Below are 22,182 nucleotides of genomic sequence, written 5' to 3' on the forward strand. Positions count from 1 at the left end.
ATATCTGTGAGTAAAACAGAACTCAAGTTGGAGCAAACTTCCTGTGAGGAAGTGAGAAATCTGAAATCAGGCAGGCTGTTCTGGCAAAAGGAACGGGGATAAACATACCTGAATTTGTCCAATAGAAACTCTCGTTTGCAACTGTTGGACTAATGATTACACCGTATATCAGCTAGATGCAGGCAAGAGTGTGCAAGGCAGTATTGAATGTGTCAATATATTTTTCTAATTTTTCTCTCGACCAGTGTGCACCTACGTTGTAAACCTTAATTCATAGGCTAGGTTGTAGAAACCTCATGATGGGTATAGGGGAAATGTTAGTATCATGTAGTAGTCTAAACCTATCGCTGTTACATTGAACAGGGTGAATGGAATATGATTGGCAGTCATCTAATATGCTGTAATAGAAATAAGGCCATGCTCATGAAAAAACAAATCGTTCTGCCTCATCTTAAACGGCACTGTTAGGATGGTGGACCACTCTTGGTACACATGGGAAACTGTTGAGCTGGAAAAACCCAGCAACTTTGCAGTTCTTGACACAAACCGGTGCACCTGGCACCTACTACCATCCCCCGTTCAAAGACACTTAAATATTTTGTCTTCCCCATTCACCCTCTGAATGATACACATACACAATCCATGTCTCATTTGTCTCAAGGCTTAAAAATCCTTATTTAACCCATCTCCTCCCCTTCATCTACACTGATTGAAGTGGATTTAACTAGTGACATCAATAAGGGATCATAGCATTCACCTGTATTCACCTGATCAGTTTATGTCATGGAAGGAGCAGGTGTTCTTAATGTTTTGTAGACTCAGTGTAAAGCACTACAGATAATCAAGTGCTATTTGAATGTGATGCATTTGCTCTATTGTTTACAGCGGGGTTGGGAAATTCCAGTCCTCGAGGGCCTGATTAGTGTCACAGTTTTGCCCCAGCTAACACACCTGACTCCAATAATCAACAATTCATGATCTTCAGTTTAGAATGCAATTTGATTAATCAGCTGTGTTTGCTAGGGAGGGAGAAAAAGTGTGACATCAATCAGGCCCCGAGGACTGGAGTTGCCCACCCCTGGTTTACAGGATGATTTGTATCTTAAAGAGCGTAGCTTTAAGGGAATAGTACCGTCACATCTAAATAAAAACGAATGTAAAAAATGAACAGAGCAAATGTGTATTAAAACACTACCTAATCATATAAGTATTTATTCAACATTTACATATTCATATTGTAATGAAACAGTAGCGAGCAGGTCTCGAACCCTCGACCTTCTAGCCCGAGGTCCGGCGCGCTATCGACTGTGCCGCAAAAGCATGCTCGTGCGGCAGGGTCGATTTTCGCGATTATAAACCCAGGGTCGCTATTATTATTACACTATTGAGCTTCTACGTCTGTACACAGGACGGTATTATTTGTAAGGCGTAAGAGAAAATATATCAGCTTATTGTTAAATTATTATGACGTTCTTTACAATACAAAAGTGTAGTAACTATTGTTTCCAAACTGCGTTACCCACTCCAGCCAGCAGAAGGTGATGGGAGTATTTCAGGTGATGCTTCTTGCGTGACGTATAATCTAGTGGACGGGACAGGAGGCTTCTTCAACAGCGACAAAAGGCTTCTGGTTTAACCACGCGGAGCTTTGCTAGCAAACCTAAAACTCTTTATACCATTCTTGTGTATATTACTCTTAGTGTTTCGAACATAATTCTGTTTACCTATCTACTGGTTCATTTATAAACGTAATTTGCTTGTTAAATTAGCAATGTGTTACATTGATACTGCACTAGGTTAATTTCCCGGAGCATAAACGCACAAATCTAGACGGAGAAAGAAACTGGTGAAAGGAGGCAAAGAGGCTTGAAGAATGAAAATGGAGAAACAAGAGGATGATATTACAGTGAAAGAGGAAGATGGGAAAGAGGTTGTCAAAGTGGAAAAAGAGGTAGAAGCTTTCAGAATCAAAAAGGAGGAAGATGCCGTAAAATTGAAAGAAGAGGAAGAACCTTTTCGAGTAAAAGAGGAGGATATCTCAATAAAAGAGGAGACTGAAGTTCCGATTACCACCAGTGAGTACTGTCTTAAAAACAGGGACACAAACTATGCAGTTGTTTAACTAATGTTTGGTTTTTAAGGGGCATTATACTGAAGTTCTGCACTTTGATATGTTGTTCAGTACTGTAGGAGTTGTTTAAGGGGCAATCTGCCATTGGTACATATATTTTGTGCACTTCAAAATTGTATTTATTGAATTGTCTGTGGTCTATATTAAAGTGCACTTATTCTAATATAACAGGCTTTTAAAATATAATATACAGTGCATCATTTCTACATAAAATATCAAAGGGACACAAAATGAACCCATTTTGTTTAAAGGCACTTTAACATTTGCATCACAGTGGTGGGAAAAGTACGCAATTGTCATACTTGACTAAAAGTACAGATACCTGAATAGATAATTACTCAAGTAAAAGTGAGTCACCTAGTAAAATACTTCCTGAGTAAAAGTCACAAATATACTGAAGTACCAAAAGTAAAAGTATATAAATAATTTCAAATTCCTTATATTAAGCAAACCAGATGGTGCCATTTTCTATTTTTTTTATTTACGGATAGCCAGGGACACACTCCAACTCTCAGACAATCTGCAATTGAAACGTGTGTTTAGTGAGTCTGCCAGATCAGAGGCAGTGATGATTACCAGGGATGTTCTCTTGATTAGTGCATGAATTTGACCATTTTCCTGTCCAACAAGACTCTGTGATTGTAATAGATGGTCATAAGTTTACAATCTGTTTGATGTTCTCATTCACACAGGAGAGAGACATGACTATTGTGGATCCTCTGGGGAGCCTCAACAACATCCTGCTGACGAGGAAGAGAAGAGTCTCTCCAGATCAGAACACCAGATGGTACAGCTTGGTTTGGTCTAGTATACAGCTTGCTCTATCGGGGTCTGGGCTGGGTTTCTGTAAAGCACTTTATGACAACAGTGACATCAGCATCCATAATGATATGTGTCTGTGTCCCCTCTTTATGATTACCAGGACAACGCTAGCCCTTCCACCCTCCCGGAGTCCCCATGTCGTGCCTCTCCCGGTAGCGCCTTACTGCTGGGTATGAAGAGGTTGTCTGTGCAGCTGGTGGACTGCAGGAAAACAACGGGGCTGAGTGGAACTGTGAGAGGAAGAGAAGAGAAGAAAGGATCAGATTTGACTCATCAAGGTAAGTGCTGTAGTTTAGTTTGAACAAATACAATAGATCTGGTATCTGTTACCAGGACAACCAGCAGAGTTCTGTTAGTTGACATGAAGATGGACTGGTATCTTTTACTAGTAGGGCTGTCACAGACTAATAAAAATCTTGTTTGACTTAGTCACCTGTTCTTTCGACCAATCAATTGGTACACATTTTAAACGTGTATTTCTATAGATACACTACCGTTGAAAAGTTTGGGGTCAATTAGAAATGTCCTTGTTTTTGAAAGAAAAGCAAAAAAAATTGTCCAATAAAATAACATCAAATTGATCAGAAATACAGTGTAAACATTGTTACTGTTGTAAATGACTGTTGTAGCTGGAAATGGCAGATTGTTTTATGAAATGTCTACATAGGCGTACAGAGGCCCATTATCAGCAACCATCACTCCTGTGTTCCAATGGCACGTTTTGTTACCCAATACAAGTTTATCATTTTAAAAGGCTAATTGATCATTAGAAAACCCTTTTGCAATTATGTTAGCACAGCTGAAAACTGTTATGCTGATTAAAGAAGCAATAAAACTGGCCTTCTTTAGACTAGTTGAGTGTCTGGAGCATCAGCATTTGTGGGTTTGATTACAGGCTCAAAAATGGATCAATTAGCCTTTTAAAATGATAAACTTGGATTAGGTAACACAACGTGCCATTGGAACACAGGAGTGATGGTTGCTGATAATGGGCCTCTGTACGCCTATGTAGATAATCAGCCATTTCCAGCTACAATAGTCATTTACAACATTAACAATGTCTACACTGTGTTTATGATCAATTTGATGTTATTTTAAATGGACAAAAAAATTGCTTTTCTTTCAAAAACAAGGACATTTCTAAGTGACCCCGAACTCTTGAATGGTATTGTATATCCTCACACCATCCATGTTGTAAACAGCATTCTGCATGAATTCCGACTCAACTTGCAACAAAACAATTTTATGAAATCTAATTTTGTTAGAAATCTAACATTGTTTAACATGGTCAAGTTCGGTTTCTGTGCAATCTTCAGACACTCTAGAAGGCAACCAAACTTGTTTCATCATTCTACATGATGTATTGGCTATACAACACCTGAATTAGCCCATGAAGGGTCTTGGTCCAATGACCACCTATCGTTTTGAAACCTAGCTAGATAGCCAATGAGCTGGGCTTTCCAGCAGTATGTGAACGCCGTTTGTAGGACAAACAGCCATCATGCTAGAGCTGTGCGCAACAGAGTTCATTCTCTGGTGAAAGGAAACAGGACGCACTGTAGTTTACGTTTCACAGCAGTTCGTTCTCTTCTACAAACTTCTCAAATCTGAAAAAGTTAAACATGGCTACTAAGAGTGGAAAAGCTAAATCTCAGTCCAAGTATAAACATTTTGATGATATTATTGCAGAAATTGACCAGGAGAGTGACACAGAAGGAATGGATGAGGACTCAGTGAGTGACCACAGTTATGATTCCAGCGCGGAAGAAATGTTTTTGGAAGGACAAGATCCACTTTTAGACCAGTAAGTAAAATAGGTTTTTGCTTCTCATGCTAATGCAGTTGTTTAAATGGTCGCATATTCATTTTATATATTTTTTTGATTTATATATATACATATAAAGTCAGAAACAGACTCCATGAGGGTGGTATGAGGGCCCGACGTCCACAGGTGGGGGTTGTGCTTACAGTCCAACACCGTGCAGGACGTTTGGCATTTGCCAGAGAACACCAAGATTGGCAAATTCGCCACTGGCGCCCTGTGCTCTTCACAGATGAAAGCAGGTTCACACGCACATGTGACAGACGTGACAGAGTCTGGAGACGCCGTGGAAAACGTTCTGCTGCCTGCAACATCCTCCAGCATGACCGGTTTGGCGATGGGTCAGTCATGGTGTGGGGTGGCATTTCTTTGTGGGGCCGCACAGCCCTCCATGTGCTCGCCAGAGGTAGCCTGACTGCCATTAGGTACCGAGATGAGATCCCCAGACCCCTAGTGAGACCATATGCTGACACATGCACATTTGTGGCCTGCTGGAGGTCATTTTGCAGGGCTCTGGCAGTGCACCTCCTTGCACAAAGGCGGAGGTAGCGGTCCTGCTGCTGGGTTGTTGCCCTCCTACCGCCTCCTCCACGTCTCCTGATGTACTGGCCTGTCTCCTGGTAGCGCCTCCATGCTCTGGACACTACGCTGACAGACACAGCAAACCTTCTTGCGACAGCTCGCATTGATGTGCCATCCTGGATGAGCTGCACTACCTGAGCCACTTGTGTGGGTTGTAGACTCCGTCTCATGCTACCACTAGAGTGAGAGCACCGCCAGCATTCAAAAGTGACCAAAACATCAGCCAGGAAGCATAGGAACTGAGAAGTGGTGTGTGGTCACCACCTGCAGAACCATTCCTTTTTTGGGGGTGTCTTACTAATTGCCTATAATTTCCACCTTTTGTCTATTCCATTTGCACAACAGCATGTGAAATTTATTGTCAATCAGTGTTGCTTTCTATGTGGACAGTTTGATTTCACAGAAGTGTGATTGACTTGGAGTTACATTGTGTTTCGGTGTTCCCTTTATTTTTTTGAGCAGTGTATATTCCATGTCAGATATATATATTTTCCATTTTTTATTCAATAGAATGGAGTCGAACATAAAACACACACACATGGCCACTTGTGTGTTTGCTTGGGTGGATGTGTGTATGTGTGTATGTATATATATTCCATGTCAGATGTATATATTTTCCTTTTTTCCCCCAAATGGAATAGCGTAAAACAGCAAACACACACACATGGCCACTGCGCCTGCTACTCCTCTCCATTTCCATATGAAATAGCCATTGGGTGCTGTTGGGGGGAGGACAGGCCCACAACAATGGCCGCAGTTGAATGGAACAGCACTTCAACTTAGTGAAGTATTCTATACAATTTAATCTGTTTATTTTATGTGATGTGAAAAGGCTCATACAATACAAATATTTGTTTAAATGTTTTCTTTCACAGTGATAGCGTCTCCGACTGGGAGCCTCCGCTGCCAAGGTGCCCATCCCCCACTGAAGCGGGTTCATCCAGCCGGACTCCTGCTGTCTCCGGCTCCACACCTACCCCTGCCCGGGTGAGAGGTGGGAAGAGGGTAACAAAGAAGCGGAGGAAGGGAAGTGTGGAACCTGCTGGTAGAGAGGTAGAGGGGCAATGGCACTCTGTGCTGGAGGAAGATGTGGAGCCCCGTGCTCCAATTTTCCGACCTAAAAGACAACCCGGACCTCAGCTCGATATGACATCGAAGTATAGCCCGATGCAACTTTTCCAACTGTTTTTCACCCCGGCAGTTGTTGATTCCCTTGTTTGCAATACTAACAAGTATGGGGCTAGGAAGCAAGCAGGAAAGAAACAGGAATGGAAGCCCATTTCCATGTCAGACATTTTCTGCTACCTTTCACTGGTAATTTACATGGGGCTGGTGAAGTTGAAAACCCTAAAGGATTACTGGAAAACATCCCCACTATATCAACTGCCTTTCCCCCCCACTGTCATGTCCTCTACAAGGTTTTTAAATATCTCACGGGCGCTTCACATCAGTGACCCAGAAGTTGATGAGGAGAATGACAGGAGGAGAGGCACCGCAAGGTTTGACAGGCTCTGCAAAGTCAAACCTCTCTACGCCAGCATGGTTGAGGCTTGCAAGACCCATTTTCAGCCCGCCCAGAACTTGTCCATAGATGAGAGGATGGTAGCCTCAAAGGCCAGAATTGGCCTAAAACAATACATGCGTAACAAGCCAACTAAGTGGGGTTACAAGCTGTTTGTTTTGGCTGATTCTGTGTGTGCATACACATGCAATTTCTTTGTCTATGAGGGGAAGAACACTTGTGCGACTGGTAAAGGACTTAGCTATGACTCTGTGATGGAGTTATTGGATTTCCAACTGCTGGGGAAGGGCTACAAACTCTTTGTGGACAACTTTTACACAAGCCCTACCCTGTTTGCAGACCTGAGGAAGCTGGAGGTGTGGGCTTGTGGCACTATTCGGACCAACAGTGTGGGCTTTCCGAAGACCAAGGTAAATGACATGCCTAAGCGGGCTGAGCGGGGTACCATACGATGGATCCGTGAAGATGGCCTGCTGTTTGTGAAGTGGATGGACACCAGAGAGGTGGTGATGTGCTCCACTATTCACAAGCCCTTCAGTGGCGACCATGTCAGTAGGCGTGTGAAAGACGCCATGGGTGCATGGACCACCAAAAATGTCCCCATTCCTGCAGCCATCAAGGACTACAACAAGAGCATGGGAGGTGTACACCTATCAGACGCACTGATAGGGTACTACAATGTTCTACATAAGACAAAGAAGTGGTACAAGACATTGTTTTACCATTTCATTGACATTGCTGTGGTGAATTCCTTCATCCTGCAGAAGGAAATGGCGAAGAGCTGTGGACAGCCCCCCATCTCACAGCTAGCCTTCAGGGAGCTGCTCATCCAGGAGCTTGCTGGCTATAGCACAAAGTCCACTGCATCACATTCTGCCCCCTCTACCTCTGCCCCCTCTACCTCTGCCCCCTCTACTCCTGCCTCCAGTGGTGTTCATATGCCACAGTTCATTACTGCAGGCATGACTGTGCCTCATGGCCAAAAGGCCACAGCATGGAGGCGTCGTTGTGTTCTGTGTCACATGAAGTCCCCCATCATCTGCACCACGTGTTCAGTTTGCCTCTGCTTTAACTCAGAAAGAGACTGCTATGGGACATGGCACAGGCAGCAAAATATTGTGTAGAGGACCTCCAAAGGCTCTACTCCTGTTTTTTTATTTTTTTATAATATATATATATATATATATATATATATATTATTTTTTTTGGTGTGTTAGAATTGCTTTTTGATATGTTGTATATAGTTATTTGCACTGTTGTATATAGTTATATATCATTTCACCAATTCGGCCACTTGGGTACATTTGGGCAACTTGTGTGGGACACCTGGGTGACTTCATGCTAAATGTCTTGTAGCTCACCCATTCCTGAAGTTATCAGTCTAAAACTTTGCACAACTACAGTTGCCCTGTACAGTTGTGTTCTCCATCTAAATTGTCCCCAGCATCCTATCTGACTGTTTGGCTATTCCAGTACATGTGAAAAATGATGCTACAACAATAAAAACAGAAAACGTATGTTTATTTCCTTGTATTTTCTTCTACCAGATCTATTGTGTTATATTCTCCTACATTCAATTAACATTTCCACAAACTTCAGAATGTTTCCTTTCAAATGATACCAAGAATATGCATATCCTTGCTTCTAGGCATGAGCTACAGGCAGTTAGATTAGGGTATGTCTTCAGGCGGAAATTGAGAACAAGGGTTGCAGCCATAAGAGGTTATTAAGGAGCCTGAAACAACATGAGAGAAGACATACAGTTGAAAAGCCTTACCACTGCTCACAGTGTGGCAAGTGTTTTAACCAGTTAGGGAACCTGAAACAACATGAGAATACATACAGTTGAAAAGCCTTACCACTGCCCACAGTGTGGAAAGTTTTTCAACCAGTCAGGGGATCTGAAAAAACATGAGAATACACACAGGGGAGAAGCCTTACCACTACTCCCAATGTGGAAAGAGTTATAACCATTTAAGCAACCTGAAAGCTCATGAGAAAATTGACACAGGGGAGAAGCCTTAACACTGCTCCCAGTGTGGAAGGAGTTTTAACCAGAAAAGCAACCTCAACCAACATAAGATAATACACAACGGGGAGAAGCCTTACCACTCCTCCCAGGTGCAAAGCTTTTGCCCATTTAGGAAGCCTGAAAGAACACATGAGACTGCACATAGAGGAGAAGGCTTACAAAAGCTCAGACTGTGGGAAACCATATGAAATTGCTTCTTCCAATTATTGATAAACATGTACCTGTTAAGAAACTGACTGTTAGAACTGTTAAGGCTCCATGGATTGATGAGGAAGTTAAAAACTGTATGTTTGAAAGAGTTGGGGCAAAAGGAGTGGCTAATAAGTCTGGCTGGCTTACGTACTGCAAATTGAGAAATTATGTGACCAAACTCAACAAAATAATACACCTAATTAGGAAGCCAAGATCAATGATATAAAGAATGATGGGAAAAATAAAGTAAAAAATCATAATGAAAGAAAAGCAGTGCAAGTATTACATTTTGTAAAGTTAGATTGGGAGAGGTGGAAAAATTGTTATCGATCAATAATGACATTGACAACTTAGATGGGAAGCTACTGAGGACAGTAGCTGACTCTATAGCCTCTCCTATCTGTCATATTTTTAATCTGAGCCTAGAAGAAAGTATTTTATCCTCAGGCCTGGAGGAAAGCCAAAGTAATTCCACTACCCAAGAGTGGTAAACACGGCCTTTACTGGTTCTAACAGCAGACCTATAAGCTTGCTGCCAGCTCTTAGCAAACTGTTGGGAAAAATTGTGTTTGACCAAATACAATGATATTTCTCTGTAAACAAATTAACAACAGACTTTCAGCATGCTTATAGAGAAGGGCACTCAACATGTGCTGCACTGACACAAATGACTGCTATGGCTTTTCAACCTCTGCCATAATGTGGATTCAGAGCTATCTATCTACTAGAACTCAGAGGGTTTTTAATGGAAGCTTCTCTAATGTCAAACATATAAAGTGTAATGTACCTCAGGGCAGCTCTCTAGGCCCTCTACTCTTTTCTATTCTTACCAATGACCTGCCACTGGCATTAAACAAAGCATGTGTGTCCATGTATGCTGATGATTCAACGATATACGCATCAGCAACCACAGCTAATGAAGTCACTGAAACTCTTAACAAAGAGTTGCAGTCTGTTTTGGAATGGGTGGCCAGTAATAAACTGGTCCTGAACATCTCTAAAACTAAGAGCATTGTATTTGGTACAAATCATTCCTTAAGTTCTAGACCTCTGCTGAATCATGTAATGAATTGTGTGACCTGAACAAGTTGAGGAGACTAAAATTACTTGGCATTACCTTAGATTGTAAACTGTCATGGTCAAAACATATACATGCAATGGTTGTAAAGATGGGGAGAGGTTTAGACACCATAAAGAGATGCTCTAATTTTTGGACACCACACTCCAAAAAGCAAGTTCTGCAGGCTCTAGTTTTGTCTAATCTTGATTATTGTCCAGTCGTGTGGTCCAGTGCTGCAAGGAAAGACCTAGTAAAGCTGCAGCTGGCCCAGAACAGAGCGGCATGTTTTGCTCTTAATTGTAATCAGAGGGCTGATATTAATACTATGCATGCCAGTCTCTCTTGGCTAAGAGTTGAGGAGAGACTGACTGCATCACTTCTTCTTTTTATAAGAAACATGAATGTGTTGAAAATCCCAAATTGTTTGCATAGTCTGTAAGGGAATTCTGCCCTACGTGCACAGAAGAGACCATAGGAAATCTGTATTTGATCAGAGGTTAGTTTGTTTAATAAGGATTGCAACCCGGAGTTTACACTTACAGCAATTTGCAAGCAAGACACTCAGTTCAAAAGATGGTGTTTTCCCTTTTTATCCCCTACTGAGGATCACCCCGCCCAGGGTGATGTCCCTTAACTTTAATACCATATAAGCTCATAATTAATAGTTGCTAATACAAAGATGTCTCTGCTAGGCGGAGTTCAGCTTATTGCGTTATTGGCAGTTAGTTTCCCAATCACTCTTCCCCTTATTGCTATCATGTAAGACTGGAAGTAAGACTGGAACATAGTATCAACAGGAACTCTTAGTTCCCTTTATCCATCTGTTACCTAAAATATAGTTTCAACATCTGCTTTGTACAGTTGACCTTTTCATGCACTTGCAAGGTGTCAACCACTGATTCTTAATCTCAAGCTAAAGCAACACATGAATCATTGTACTTTTGTCATCACAGGTGTTCCTATAATGTACAGATATCATCAAAGTTCTTACAAGTCAACTTACACACAGCTCTGACACACACACTTATCCCACCAGACATGCCACCGGGGGTCTTTTCACAGTCCACAAGATTCCAGAACAAATTCAAGAAAGCGTACAGTATTATATAGGGCCCTTATTGCATGGAACTTCCTTCCATCTCATATTGCTCAAATAAACAGCAAACCTGGTTTCAAAATTCAGATCAAGCAACACCTCACGGCACAACCCCTCTCCCCTATTTGACCTAGATAGTTTGTGTGTATGCATTGATATGTAGGCTACGTGTGCCTTTTACAAAATGATTTTGGTTAGGCCAGGGTGTGACTCGGGTGGAAATTCCAGTTTCTTTATTTCTATGTTTTCTATTTCTTTGTTTTTGGCCGAGTGTGGTTCCCAATCGGAGGCAGCTGTCTATCGTTGTCTCTAATTGGGAATCATACTTAGGCAGCCTTTTTCCACCTGTGTTTTGTGGGTAGGTGTTTTCTGTATAGTTAATTTGCCTTACAGAACTGTTCGTTCTTCTCTTTGTTATTTTGTTCGAGTGTTTTTTGATTCAATAAAAATCATGAACACTTACCACGCTACGCTTTGGTCCATGCCTTCCGACGAGAGACGTGACAATTATGTGTCATGTTTTGTGTTCACCCCAGGAAGAGTAGCTGCTGCTTTTGCAACAGCTAATGGGGATCCTAATAAAATACCAAACTCTGTTATTCTCTCTGAGCTCAGAAATAAAGAATCTTGGTTTGACTTGGACTCCAGCAGATCCTTATATTATAATATCCACCACAACTCACCCACAGATTGCTGTTTCATGATTGTCTCAATGAAGAGTTCCTCATTCCACTTTCCTGGGGGCATTTACAAGCCTCCCACTGGTTGAATAAACGTTGTTTCCACGTCAAATTAAAATTCATCCTTAACATTGATGAACCTTCACTATGTTCAACCCTAAACTAGTAACATTAACTATTGTCTATTGTTATTCTCAGTAACCTTCCTGGCCTTATGAAATCCAAGCTAAATACAATGTTCCCACCAGTTTTCATGTCTTTGGTTTTGCAAACATTTGTTTATTCAATTATTTTCTCATTAAGATGAATGTTGTTTTAATTCTATATGGGTCACGACTTGCTTTGGTCATGTGTTCCCTTATGGGTCAATGATTTTAATTAGAATATAGCAATTATGCTCTCTCCTCAATCACTTACAGTTTCTTTGGAAAGTATTCAGACCCCTTGACTTTTAGGTTTAGGTCATCATTAAAGGGGACATCTTAAATATTACAGTGACCCTTTCAAAGACAGACATCCCTCGGACCTCCCCCCATAACTATTTTTAAAAGGGTAAAAATGATCTGTTTTCTATAGCATTAAGGTCAGGGCTTTGTGATGCCCACTCCAATACCTTGACTTTGTTGTCCTTAAGCCATTTTGCCACAACTTTGGAAGTATGCTTTGCGTCATTGTCCATTTGGAAGACCCATTTGCGACCAAGCTTTAACTTCCTGACTGATGTCTTGAGATGTTGCTTCAATATATTCACATAATTTTCCTCCCCCATGATGCCATCTATTTTGTGAAGTGCACCAGTCCTTCCTGCAGCAAAGCACCCCCACAACGTGATGCTGCCACCCCCGTGCTTCACGGTTGGGATGGTGTTCTTCGGCTTGCAAGCATCCCCCTTTTTCCTCCGAACATAACGATGGTCATTATGGCCAAACAGTTCTATTTTTGCTTCATCAGACCAGAGGACGCCTTCGGGCGTTTGGAAATCGCTCCCAAGGATAAACCAGACTTGTTGAGGTCTACAATTTTTTTTCTGAGATCTTGGCAGATTTTATTTTATTTTCCCATGATGTCAAGTAAAGAGGCACTGAGTTTCAAGGTAGGCCTTGAAATACATCCACACATGCTCTTCCAATTGGCTCAAATGATGTCAATTAGCCTATCAGAAGCTATGAAAGCTATGACATAATTTTCTGGAATTTTCCAAGGCTGCTTAAAGGCACAGTCAACTTAGTGTATGTAAACTTCTGACCCACTGGGATTGTGATACAGTGAATGGTAAGTGAAATAATCTGTCTGTAAACAATTGTTGGAAAAATGACTTGTGTCATGCACACAGTAGATGTCCTAACCGACTTGCCTAAACTATAGTTTGTTAACAAGAAATGTGTGGAGTGGTTGAAAAATGTGTTTTAATGACTCCAACCTAAGTGTATGTGAACTTCGACTTCAACTGTATCCTTCACTATCTATTCTTTACTATCTATTGCATCTTAGCCGCTCTGTTACTGCTCATCCATATGTTTTATACTTATATATATCCCATTCCTTTACTAGATTATATGTATTAGGTTTAGTTGTGGAATTTGTTAGATATTATCTGTTTTATACTGCTGCACTGTCGGATCTAGAAGCATAAGCATTTTGCTACACTCACAATAACATCTGCTAACCATGTGTATGTGACCAATAACATCTGCTAACCATGTGTATGTGAGCAATAACATCTGCTAACCATGTGTATGTGACCAATAACATCTGCTAACCATGTGTATGTGACCAATAACATCTGCTAACCATGTGTATGTGACCAATAACATCTGCTAACCATGTGTATGTGACCAATAACATTTGATTTGATTTCAACAAAACAAATCCATGTGATGATGTTTGATTAATGTAGAAAACTGATTGGATTTGTAAAAAGCCATGAACATCAGGTATTTTTTTTATAATTTTCACACAACTGGCAACCTAAATCCAGTGACAGGTGACATTTTGTGTTGATTTCATATTGAATTCACTTTAGTTGACGAATCAAAGAAATGTAAATAGAAACTAGATGTTGAACTGACGTCTGTGCCCAGTGGGCTGGTTTGAATAAGTAGCAGGTGTTGGATCAATATCCACCTTAGTAGCTAAGTTTCCATGTAATTTGCGCCAGATTTCCATGTGAATATTCTCAAATCTGCATAAAACAATATACACATTTTCCCATCAGAAATGTTTGCATCAAACAGACTTATTGCTGATAAAAGGCTTTGCGTTATGACGTAGTGCACAAGAAGAATAACGTTTGCTGATAAATTCCAATGTACAGAATGAAAAAAACAAGTTAAATTGGTTTCCATCACATTTTCAACTCTACTGATGGTTTTAAAAACTTGTGTGAAATAGAAAACGTGCTCTTGTCCCGTGCACTGTAGCCAACAGCTCACATATACAGTGATGGTAGGCTACCTACATGATGAGATTATTATGGATAAGAGAGATATTATTTTATTTGTCAAATGTCAGCCAAGCATCAATCATCATGTCACCAGAATAAGAACATCAAAATGTATTGGAAAGGAGCATCAAGCTCATCACATGCAGTTTCACCACCCTGTGAAGTTCATAACTTATTTCATCTGTAGCCTAATAAACTGCATGGTTTCCCAAGTCGTAGAGGGAGGACCACACAACATATCATCACGTGACTCCAAGTTAAATAAGATGTGATGGTTAGTATATAAGTATTTGTGGATAAATGAGTTTCCACCGCCATTTCTTGCTCATACATTTTTACTGACACAAAAAGACCCCACCATGTCAAACAAACTAACAAATTGTCTATCTGCATTAATAAAAGTGTACAGGCATAGCCTGTTTCCGTCAGCCCGGTCATTACTTTTGAAATGGTTGGATCAATATCCACCTTCATGATATGGATGAAGCCTGATTTGGAATGTCTGAGTAGTTCTATATGATGTCATAATACACCCCTCTGATAATCAAGTGATATTTGGATTGTCTGAGTAGTTCTATATGATGTCATAATACACTCCTCTGATAATCAAGTGATATTTAGAATGAGTAGTTCTATCTGATGTCATAATACACTCTGATAGTGATCCATTTGCTCCATTGTTTCCATGTCAGTTGGTTTCCCACTCTGATGATTTATATCTGACAGAGGGGCTTTAAAGGAATAGTATGGTCACATTTACAGGTTGTGGCTCAGTATTCTTAGTACGATGTGAAAAAAGAACAATCAACTATTTATTGATAATGTATATTCCTATTCAGCTTCTACATCTGCATAGAGGCAAACAGTATCTTAAAGTTGATTAAATATATATATATAAATTGTACACTTCTATCTTCACAATTTGAATTATTATTCATCAAAAACTATACCAACAATACACTGCAGCTTTGACGTCAAGAAGAGAATGGGCTGATGGGTGGTGGTGCTACTCTACAGGTAAGGCTGTCCAATATGAATGTTCAATACACACAATAGGTTGATCAGTAGCCAGTTAGCTAGCTGCTACAGTCCAATATGAATGTTCAATACACACAATAGGTTGATCAGTAGCCAGTTAGCTGTGCTGCTACAGTCCAATATGAATGTTCAATACACACAATAGGTTGATCAGTAGCCAGTTAGCTAGCTGCTACAGTCCAATATGAATGTTCAATACACACTAGGTTGATCGGTAGCCAGTTAGCTGTGCTGCTACAGTCCAATATGAATGTTCAATACACACTAGGTTGATCGGTAGCCAGTTAGCTAGCTGCTACGTCTTTAGCCGCACAGCTAGCTAACACAGCTCGCTATCAACAAAGTCAAAATGGACTCCAGGCTTGGTGGTGGCAGCAGTGCACTACAACCACTGTTTACCGGAGCTTCCAGAGTGAATTATTTTCGGGCTATATAAAGAGGGCACGACAAAACCTATTCCCCCTTTGGCATGGGTCTTCAGATCATAACGCAGGGCCAGACGGATTACAAGGACGTGTACTCCGAGCATGCGCTGACCAACTGGCAAGTGTCTTCACTGACATGTTCAACCTCTCCCTGCCTGAGTCTGTAATACCAACATGTTTCAAGCAGACCACCATAGTCCCTGTGCCCAAAGAACACCAAGGTAACCTACCTAAATGACTACCGACCCATAGCACTAGTCTGTAGCCATGAAGTGCTTTGAAAGGCTGGTCATATCTGTGGAGATGGGAGAACCTTCCAGAAGGACAACCACCTCTGCAGCACTCTGCCAATTAGGCCCTTATGGTAGAATGGCCAGACGGAAGCCACTCCTCAGTAAAAGGCACATGACAGCCCACTTAGAGTTTGCCAAAAGGCACCCAAAAGATTCTCAGACCATGAGAAACAAGATTCTCTGGTCTGATGAAATCAAGATTGAACAATGGCCTGAATGCCAAGCGTGACGTCTGGAGGAAACCTGGCACCCTCCCTACGGTGAGGCATGGTGGTTGCAGAATCATGCTGTGAGGATGTTTTTCAGCGGCAGGGACTGGGAGGCTAGTCACAATTGAGCCAAAGATGAACAGAGCAACAGAGAGATCCTTGATGAAAACCTCCTCCAGAGACCTCAGGACTTCAGACTGGGGCTAAGGTTCCCCTTCCAACAGGACAACGACCCTAAGCACACAGCCAAGATAACGCAGGAGTGGCTTCAGGACAAGTCTCTGAATGTCCTTGAGTGGCCCAGCCAGAGCCCGGTCTTAAACCTGATTGAACATCTCTGGAGAGACCTGAAAATAGCTGTGCTGCAACGTTCCCAATCCAACCTGACAGAGTTTGAGAGGATCTGCAGAGAAGAATGGGAGAAGCTACCCAAATACAGGTGTGCCAAGCTTGTGTCGTCATATCCAAGAAGGCTCGAGGCTGTAATCACTGACAAAGGTGCTTCAACAAAGTACTGAGTAAAGGGTCTGAACACTTATGTAAATTTAGTTTTTCAGTTCAAATTTCTAAAAACCTGTTTTTGCTTTGTCATTATGGGGTATTGTGATGACGGAAAAACATATTTTTGGAAAAAGTCAAGGCGTCTGAATACTTTTCGAATGCTGTCCTCTCCAAATGTAGTTGTATTTTATTGGTTGGAATTGTTTTAAGATGGCCATACCGTGGATTATTTAGCTGTTTGATTTTTAATTCTAGGACCCCTTTAGGTATAAAAAATATATGTTTTAAAATATACAGTACCAGTCAAAAGTTTGGACACACCTACTCATTCCAGAGATTTTCATTATTTTTACTATTTTCTGCGTTGTAGAATAATAGTGAAGACATCAAAACTATGAAATAACATATATGGAATCATGTAGTAACCAAAAAAGTGTTAAACAAATATAAATATATTTTATGTTTGAGATTCTTCAAAGTAGCCACCCTTTGCCTTGATGACAGCTTTGCACACTCTTGGCAAAGTAGAAAATAGTTAAAATAAAGAAAAACCCTGCAATGAGTAGGTGTGTCCAAACTTTTGACTGGTACTATATATATATACAGTGGGGAGAACAAGTATTTGATAAACATGTTGATAACCGGGGAAAAAAATGTTTTTTTTAAGGAATAAGGTTTTGAAGTGTCTGTCCTATATCTAGGCGATATAAGAAAGCTCAGGTAATATTTTATATATTGTTTTACATATATTTAACCCCTTATTTTGGGGGGCACAAAACTACCTCCATACTTCCATTTGTGTGTATAGGTTACCTTTAAACGAGTTCCGATGAGCAACATAGAGAACACCATTATGTTGGTGAGTCTCCCCTTTTCAATTTTATTTTGTAGCTCAAACGGTTTGGATGCTACAGACATTTTTTCGTGAGAAGACCAGATATTTGGGATGTCTTATGGTCTGACAAAAACCGCTGTAGCGACCACCTTCCACCTCACAGGCGGAAGGCCGACATTTGCAGATGTGATGGATTGAGACGCAGCCCATGCAACAAAACAGATCTTTATCTTAAACTGATGGATTTGGATGGGGATTTTTTTTTTACTATGTTACTTAGATTGACGCACAGGTGCTTCAATAGACTCTTAAGGATTAACATCACCAGTAGGCTAAGGCTATCACATCCTTATGATATACAGTATCAGTTTTCATAAGAGTAACGTGACTGCATTAACATCACCAGTAGGCTAAGGCTATCACATCCTTATGATATACGGTATCTATTTTCATAAGAGTAACGTGACTGCAAGAGACAGGTCGGGAATGTCAGACTGTTTTACGGGACAAATCAACCTTTTTTTGTAAATTAGTGGCGTTTGAATTTGTTGATAAAATGCAGGACATGATTGTTTGGTTGTGCGGGGACTGTCCGGGACATGTGGTCACCCTAATTACCCGCCTCACTGACTCTCCCTTGGCCAGGTGAAACGACCTCTCTCTCAGAAGCACTTCTCTCCTTTCAGTAACTCAGCCACTCTTTTACCATCAGATGGTCCGTCAATCTGTAAGTCTCTGCTTTCTTCGCTTTTGATGTGCTGGTTTAGTTTTAGTTGTGTTCTGTGGGCTCCTGCCTGTGCTACTTGTTCTCGAGTTGTTAACAATGTTGGGCTCTGGCTTGCTACTTACTACTTACTGTGGTGGTTGGCTAGCTAGGTTAGTTATCTGGCTAGGCTAGCAGGTTTAAATAGCTAATGTTAGCTGGCTGGCTAACATAACTGCATGTAACATGATTTGATAACTGGTTAGATGGCATTGTGTATTTACAAAACCTTGGTTTACTTTAATGTGGCTCAATTTGCTGTTAAAGCTGTAAATTAGAGCTAGCTAGGTGTTGATAGCCACTGGCTGACTCATGCAGTGCTGAAGTAGGTAGGTCTGGTAGGGCTAACATTAGCAAGCTAGTTGCCTAGCAACCTTGCAAGCTTATCTGTAACTGTCAATTCATAAAGTATTTGCTTGTAAGTTGGCTGAAAATGTTATTGAAACCACTAGTCATGAGTGCACACGATTTGGTTTAATTTGAAGTGATCTATTTGAAGATATTTCTGTCAGAGTTTACATTGTAGGGAATAGGCTGGCTAGCCGGGTCCTCCATATTACTTCACAGCCTGTAAAAAAACATTCTGACATGACTTCGGCATTCTTTGGAATTCTGATCGGTTTTATGTACTCTAAAAATAGAAAAGAGAGGTGTAACTTTGCATTGGGACTTGTGATGCTATACTAATGCAGATCCATATGTTACATGTGGTTACATTTAGCTACCTCCACTTTAAGGGAGTTGTATGGCCACATTTAGATGTGAAAAAATAACAGACAGAGAAAACAATTTATATTCTAACAGTATTTGGGTCATTCTTGAGCTCTGGTAATATTTCAGTCCCACTGACTAATTTTGTTTATAAAATGAAATGTCCAGTATAATGAATTGAAATAAATATAGCGTTAATTTAAACTTTCTTATTACAAAATCATATTTTTTTAACTGACACCTGTCACGTTTCTGACCTGTTTTCCTTTGTTTTGTATTTGTTTTAGTTGGTCAGGGCGTGAGTTGGGTGGGTTGGTCTAGGTTTGATTTTCTATGTTGGGATTTTGTGTTCGGCCTGGTATGATTCTCAATCAGAGACAGCTGTCAATCGTTGTCCCTGATTGAGAATCATACTTAGGCAGCCTGGGTTTCACCTGTGTTTTGTGGGTGTTTGTTCCTGTGTCAGTGTTTGGGCCACACAGGACTGTTTCGGGTTAGTCACGTTTGTTGGTTTTTGTATTTTGTAGTGTTTGTTGTTTTTCCATTAAATAATGAATACTTACCAATCCGCATCTTGGTCCGATCCATGCTCCTCCTCGTCTGAGGAGGAGAACGACTACGACAGCCGTTACAACACCAAGAATTGTGTCATGTCCCCCAGGTGTTTCAATTAATTTTTACTTGGGAAATTAATATTAAAATGTGCACATAATTGAATGCAAACATAAATTTGTGTTATTTTGTTGAGAAAGTATTTTTATCAAATAAATGCATGATTATTGATTAAAATCACACAATTTAGCTCTGTCCCTCAGTCTACATGTAACGGGTTGTAAACCTGTGACAGGGTTGAGTTATTTACTTTATTTATGAATATTGCATCTAAACAAATCAACAATTGAATATATACATTATATATTGTTTATATTCACTTATAAAACATGCTGTAATGTGTTCCATGTGAACAGAAAATATATTTTATGGCAGGTAGCCTGGTGGTAGGAGAGTTGGGCAAGGCTCTTCAGTTGTTCCTTTAAGTTGCTCTGGATCCTAAATTACTCAATGATTATAGTGTATACATGTATATATTCTAAGAATCTTTGATTTAACATTATTCCATTGAAACATCTAGGGAATGATGGCACCCACATCAGCAGCAGAACGACAAAGGCACGTCACAATGCTGACCCAGTAAAAAGGGAACAGTACTTTGAGAGGGAGAGATGGAAAAGGAATGTTGATTCAGGGGGAAAAGGGAAAGATAATTGATTTATTAAGTGAGACAGACCAGCATCAGAAGCTTAAACAGTGGAGAACAACATACAAAAGAAGCAAGGAGAGGAAAGGAGCACTGAGGAACTTGACCACTAAGTCCACATCATGAACGTTGAAGAGAACGGCGGACAGGTTGGTGGCTAAGGGCCGTGATGTCAGTGATGCACAGGAGCTTTACAAGAATGTGTTGAAAAGAACAGACGGTGGCTGCTCCAGAACAGTCAGCCAATGAGGAAAATCCTTTTTTATCCAGGCATCATCCTCGGCACGGATGAAGTTAGTGTATAAGTGAAATATATACATCGCGTAGGACCAAACAGATTTTTCTGGAATTCTCCAGACGACTTCCACTAGTGTCAGTTTGATGAAGTCCTTGAGATGATTCCAGTCCTTGAGTCCTTGAGATGACCTCCCTACTCTTCTACATTTGCACACACTGTACATAGATTTTTCTATTGTGTTACTGACTGCACATTTGTTTATGTGTAACTCTGTGTTGTTGTTTTTGTCGCACTGCTTTGCTTTATCTTGGCCAGGTCACAATTGTAAATGAGAACTTGTTCTCAACTGGCCTACCTGGTTAAATAAAGGTGAAATGAATAAAAATAAAAAAATACCATCATGAGGTTCTATAGTAGCAAGGATCTGACACCTCCGGAGGGCTTGATGGCTCAATCCACCAGAGGTATGGCTACAACATAGGCATTGTTCAAAGGCATCTCTGTTCAAGAGATCTGTAATGCAGCATGTTGTGGGGATGTACCTTCATGAGGTTCTACTGACTGGACATCACTACACATACGGTGAGTAGAGTGGGGACCTCTGAGGGATGATCCTAGTTGACTAGGTTACCTTTCACACATGGAAGACAAACGTACTTAGATGTGAAGACGGGAGTGATTATGGCCCTTATATAGGAAGTGGAGTCATCTGCTATTAGCTGTTGCTTGACAGACGTTGTTTGATTGGATCTCCCTAGACTCCGCCCCTAACGAGGCTTATAATATCATAGAACAGGGGTTATGTTAGGTAACCTTAAGTTACATGTCCTACTATGCTAATTTCTCCGTATTAAATGGCCCATAACTTTAACACTAGCAGAGATCCTGGAACTAATATACCCTTAAAGTATATTATGTTCAACAATATATATAAAAAATCGAAACATTTATATTTTCAATATTTATATTTTCTATATTAATAAATTCATGTAAGAAATGTATGAATGAAATCAAAATACAAATCAAATCAAATTTTAAGTGTCGACCTTACAGTGGAATGCTTACTTACAAGCCCTTAACCAACAATGCAGTTTTAAGAAAAATAAGTGTTATGTATAAAATACAAATAATTAATATTAAAGAGCAGCAGCAAAATAACAGTAGCGAAGCTGTATACAGGTATTACCGGTACAGAGTCAATGTGGAGGCTGTATACAGGAGGCACTGGTACAGAGTCAATGTGCGGGGACACAGGTGAGTCGAGGAAAAATACTACTCCTATTACAGTGCAAGTGGTAAAGCTTAATGATGAAACATGTAGCATCTCCACAGAGGAGCTCTGTCATGATTGTAGCAGGTTTACTAACACGTTATTTATATTAGCTGTGTTGACTATGACGTTACTTTAGCTAATATGGCGACAATGATGTAGGCTGTGTGTAGCAGTTATGAAATGGTTTGGTTTGGAAAGGTTTTTTCTCCTGGTCACCTACAGCTGATGTGTTGTGCATTGACGTCCACAAGCGAAG

The 22,182-nt window shown here is 40.5% G+C and overlaps 2 protein-coding genes across 3 annotated transcripts in view; one reads left to right on the forward strand and one right to left on the reverse strand.

The window, feature by feature from the left end:
- Positions 1-22,182, reverse strand: part of LOC139547168 (zinc finger protein 32-like) — a 304,099-nt gene that overhangs the window by 21,024 nt on the left and 260,893 nt on the right. The window lies entirely within an intron of this gene.
- Positions 1,585-8,396, forward strand: LOC139546518 (piggyBac transposable element-derived protein 4-like). The gene is made up of 5 exons (XM_071354992.1): positions 1,585-2,075; positions 2,824-2,918; positions 3,054-3,231; positions 4,643-4,757; positions 6,233-8,396. Exons 1-5 carry the CDS (start codon positions 1,874-1,876, stop codon positions 8,001-8,003), a joined length of 2,361 nt encoding a protein of 786 aa, XP_071211093.1. The 5' UTR covers positions 1,585-1,873; the 3' UTR covers positions 8,004-8,396.

This window comes from Salvelinus alpinus, chromosome 2 (genome assembly GCF_045679555.1).
Source record: "Salvelinus alpinus chromosome 2, SLU_Salpinus.1, whole genome shotgun sequence".
NCBI lineage: Eukaryota > Metazoa > Chordata > Actinopteri > Salmoniformes > Salmonidae > Salvelinus > Salvelinus alpinus.

Coding starts and splice junctions, on each gene's coding strand:
- LOC139546518 (XM_071354992.1), top strand. CDS start 1,874: ATGAAAATGGAGAAACAAGAGGATGATATTACAGTGAAAGAGGAAGAT. Junction 2,919..3,053: donor CCAGATCAGAACACCAGATG/GTACAGCTTGGT, acceptor TATGATTACCAG/GACAACGCTAGCCCTTCCAC. Junction 4,758..6,232: donor CAAGATCCACTTTTAGACCA/GTAAGTAAAATA, acceptor TTTCTTTCACAG/TGATAGCGTCTCCGACTGGG.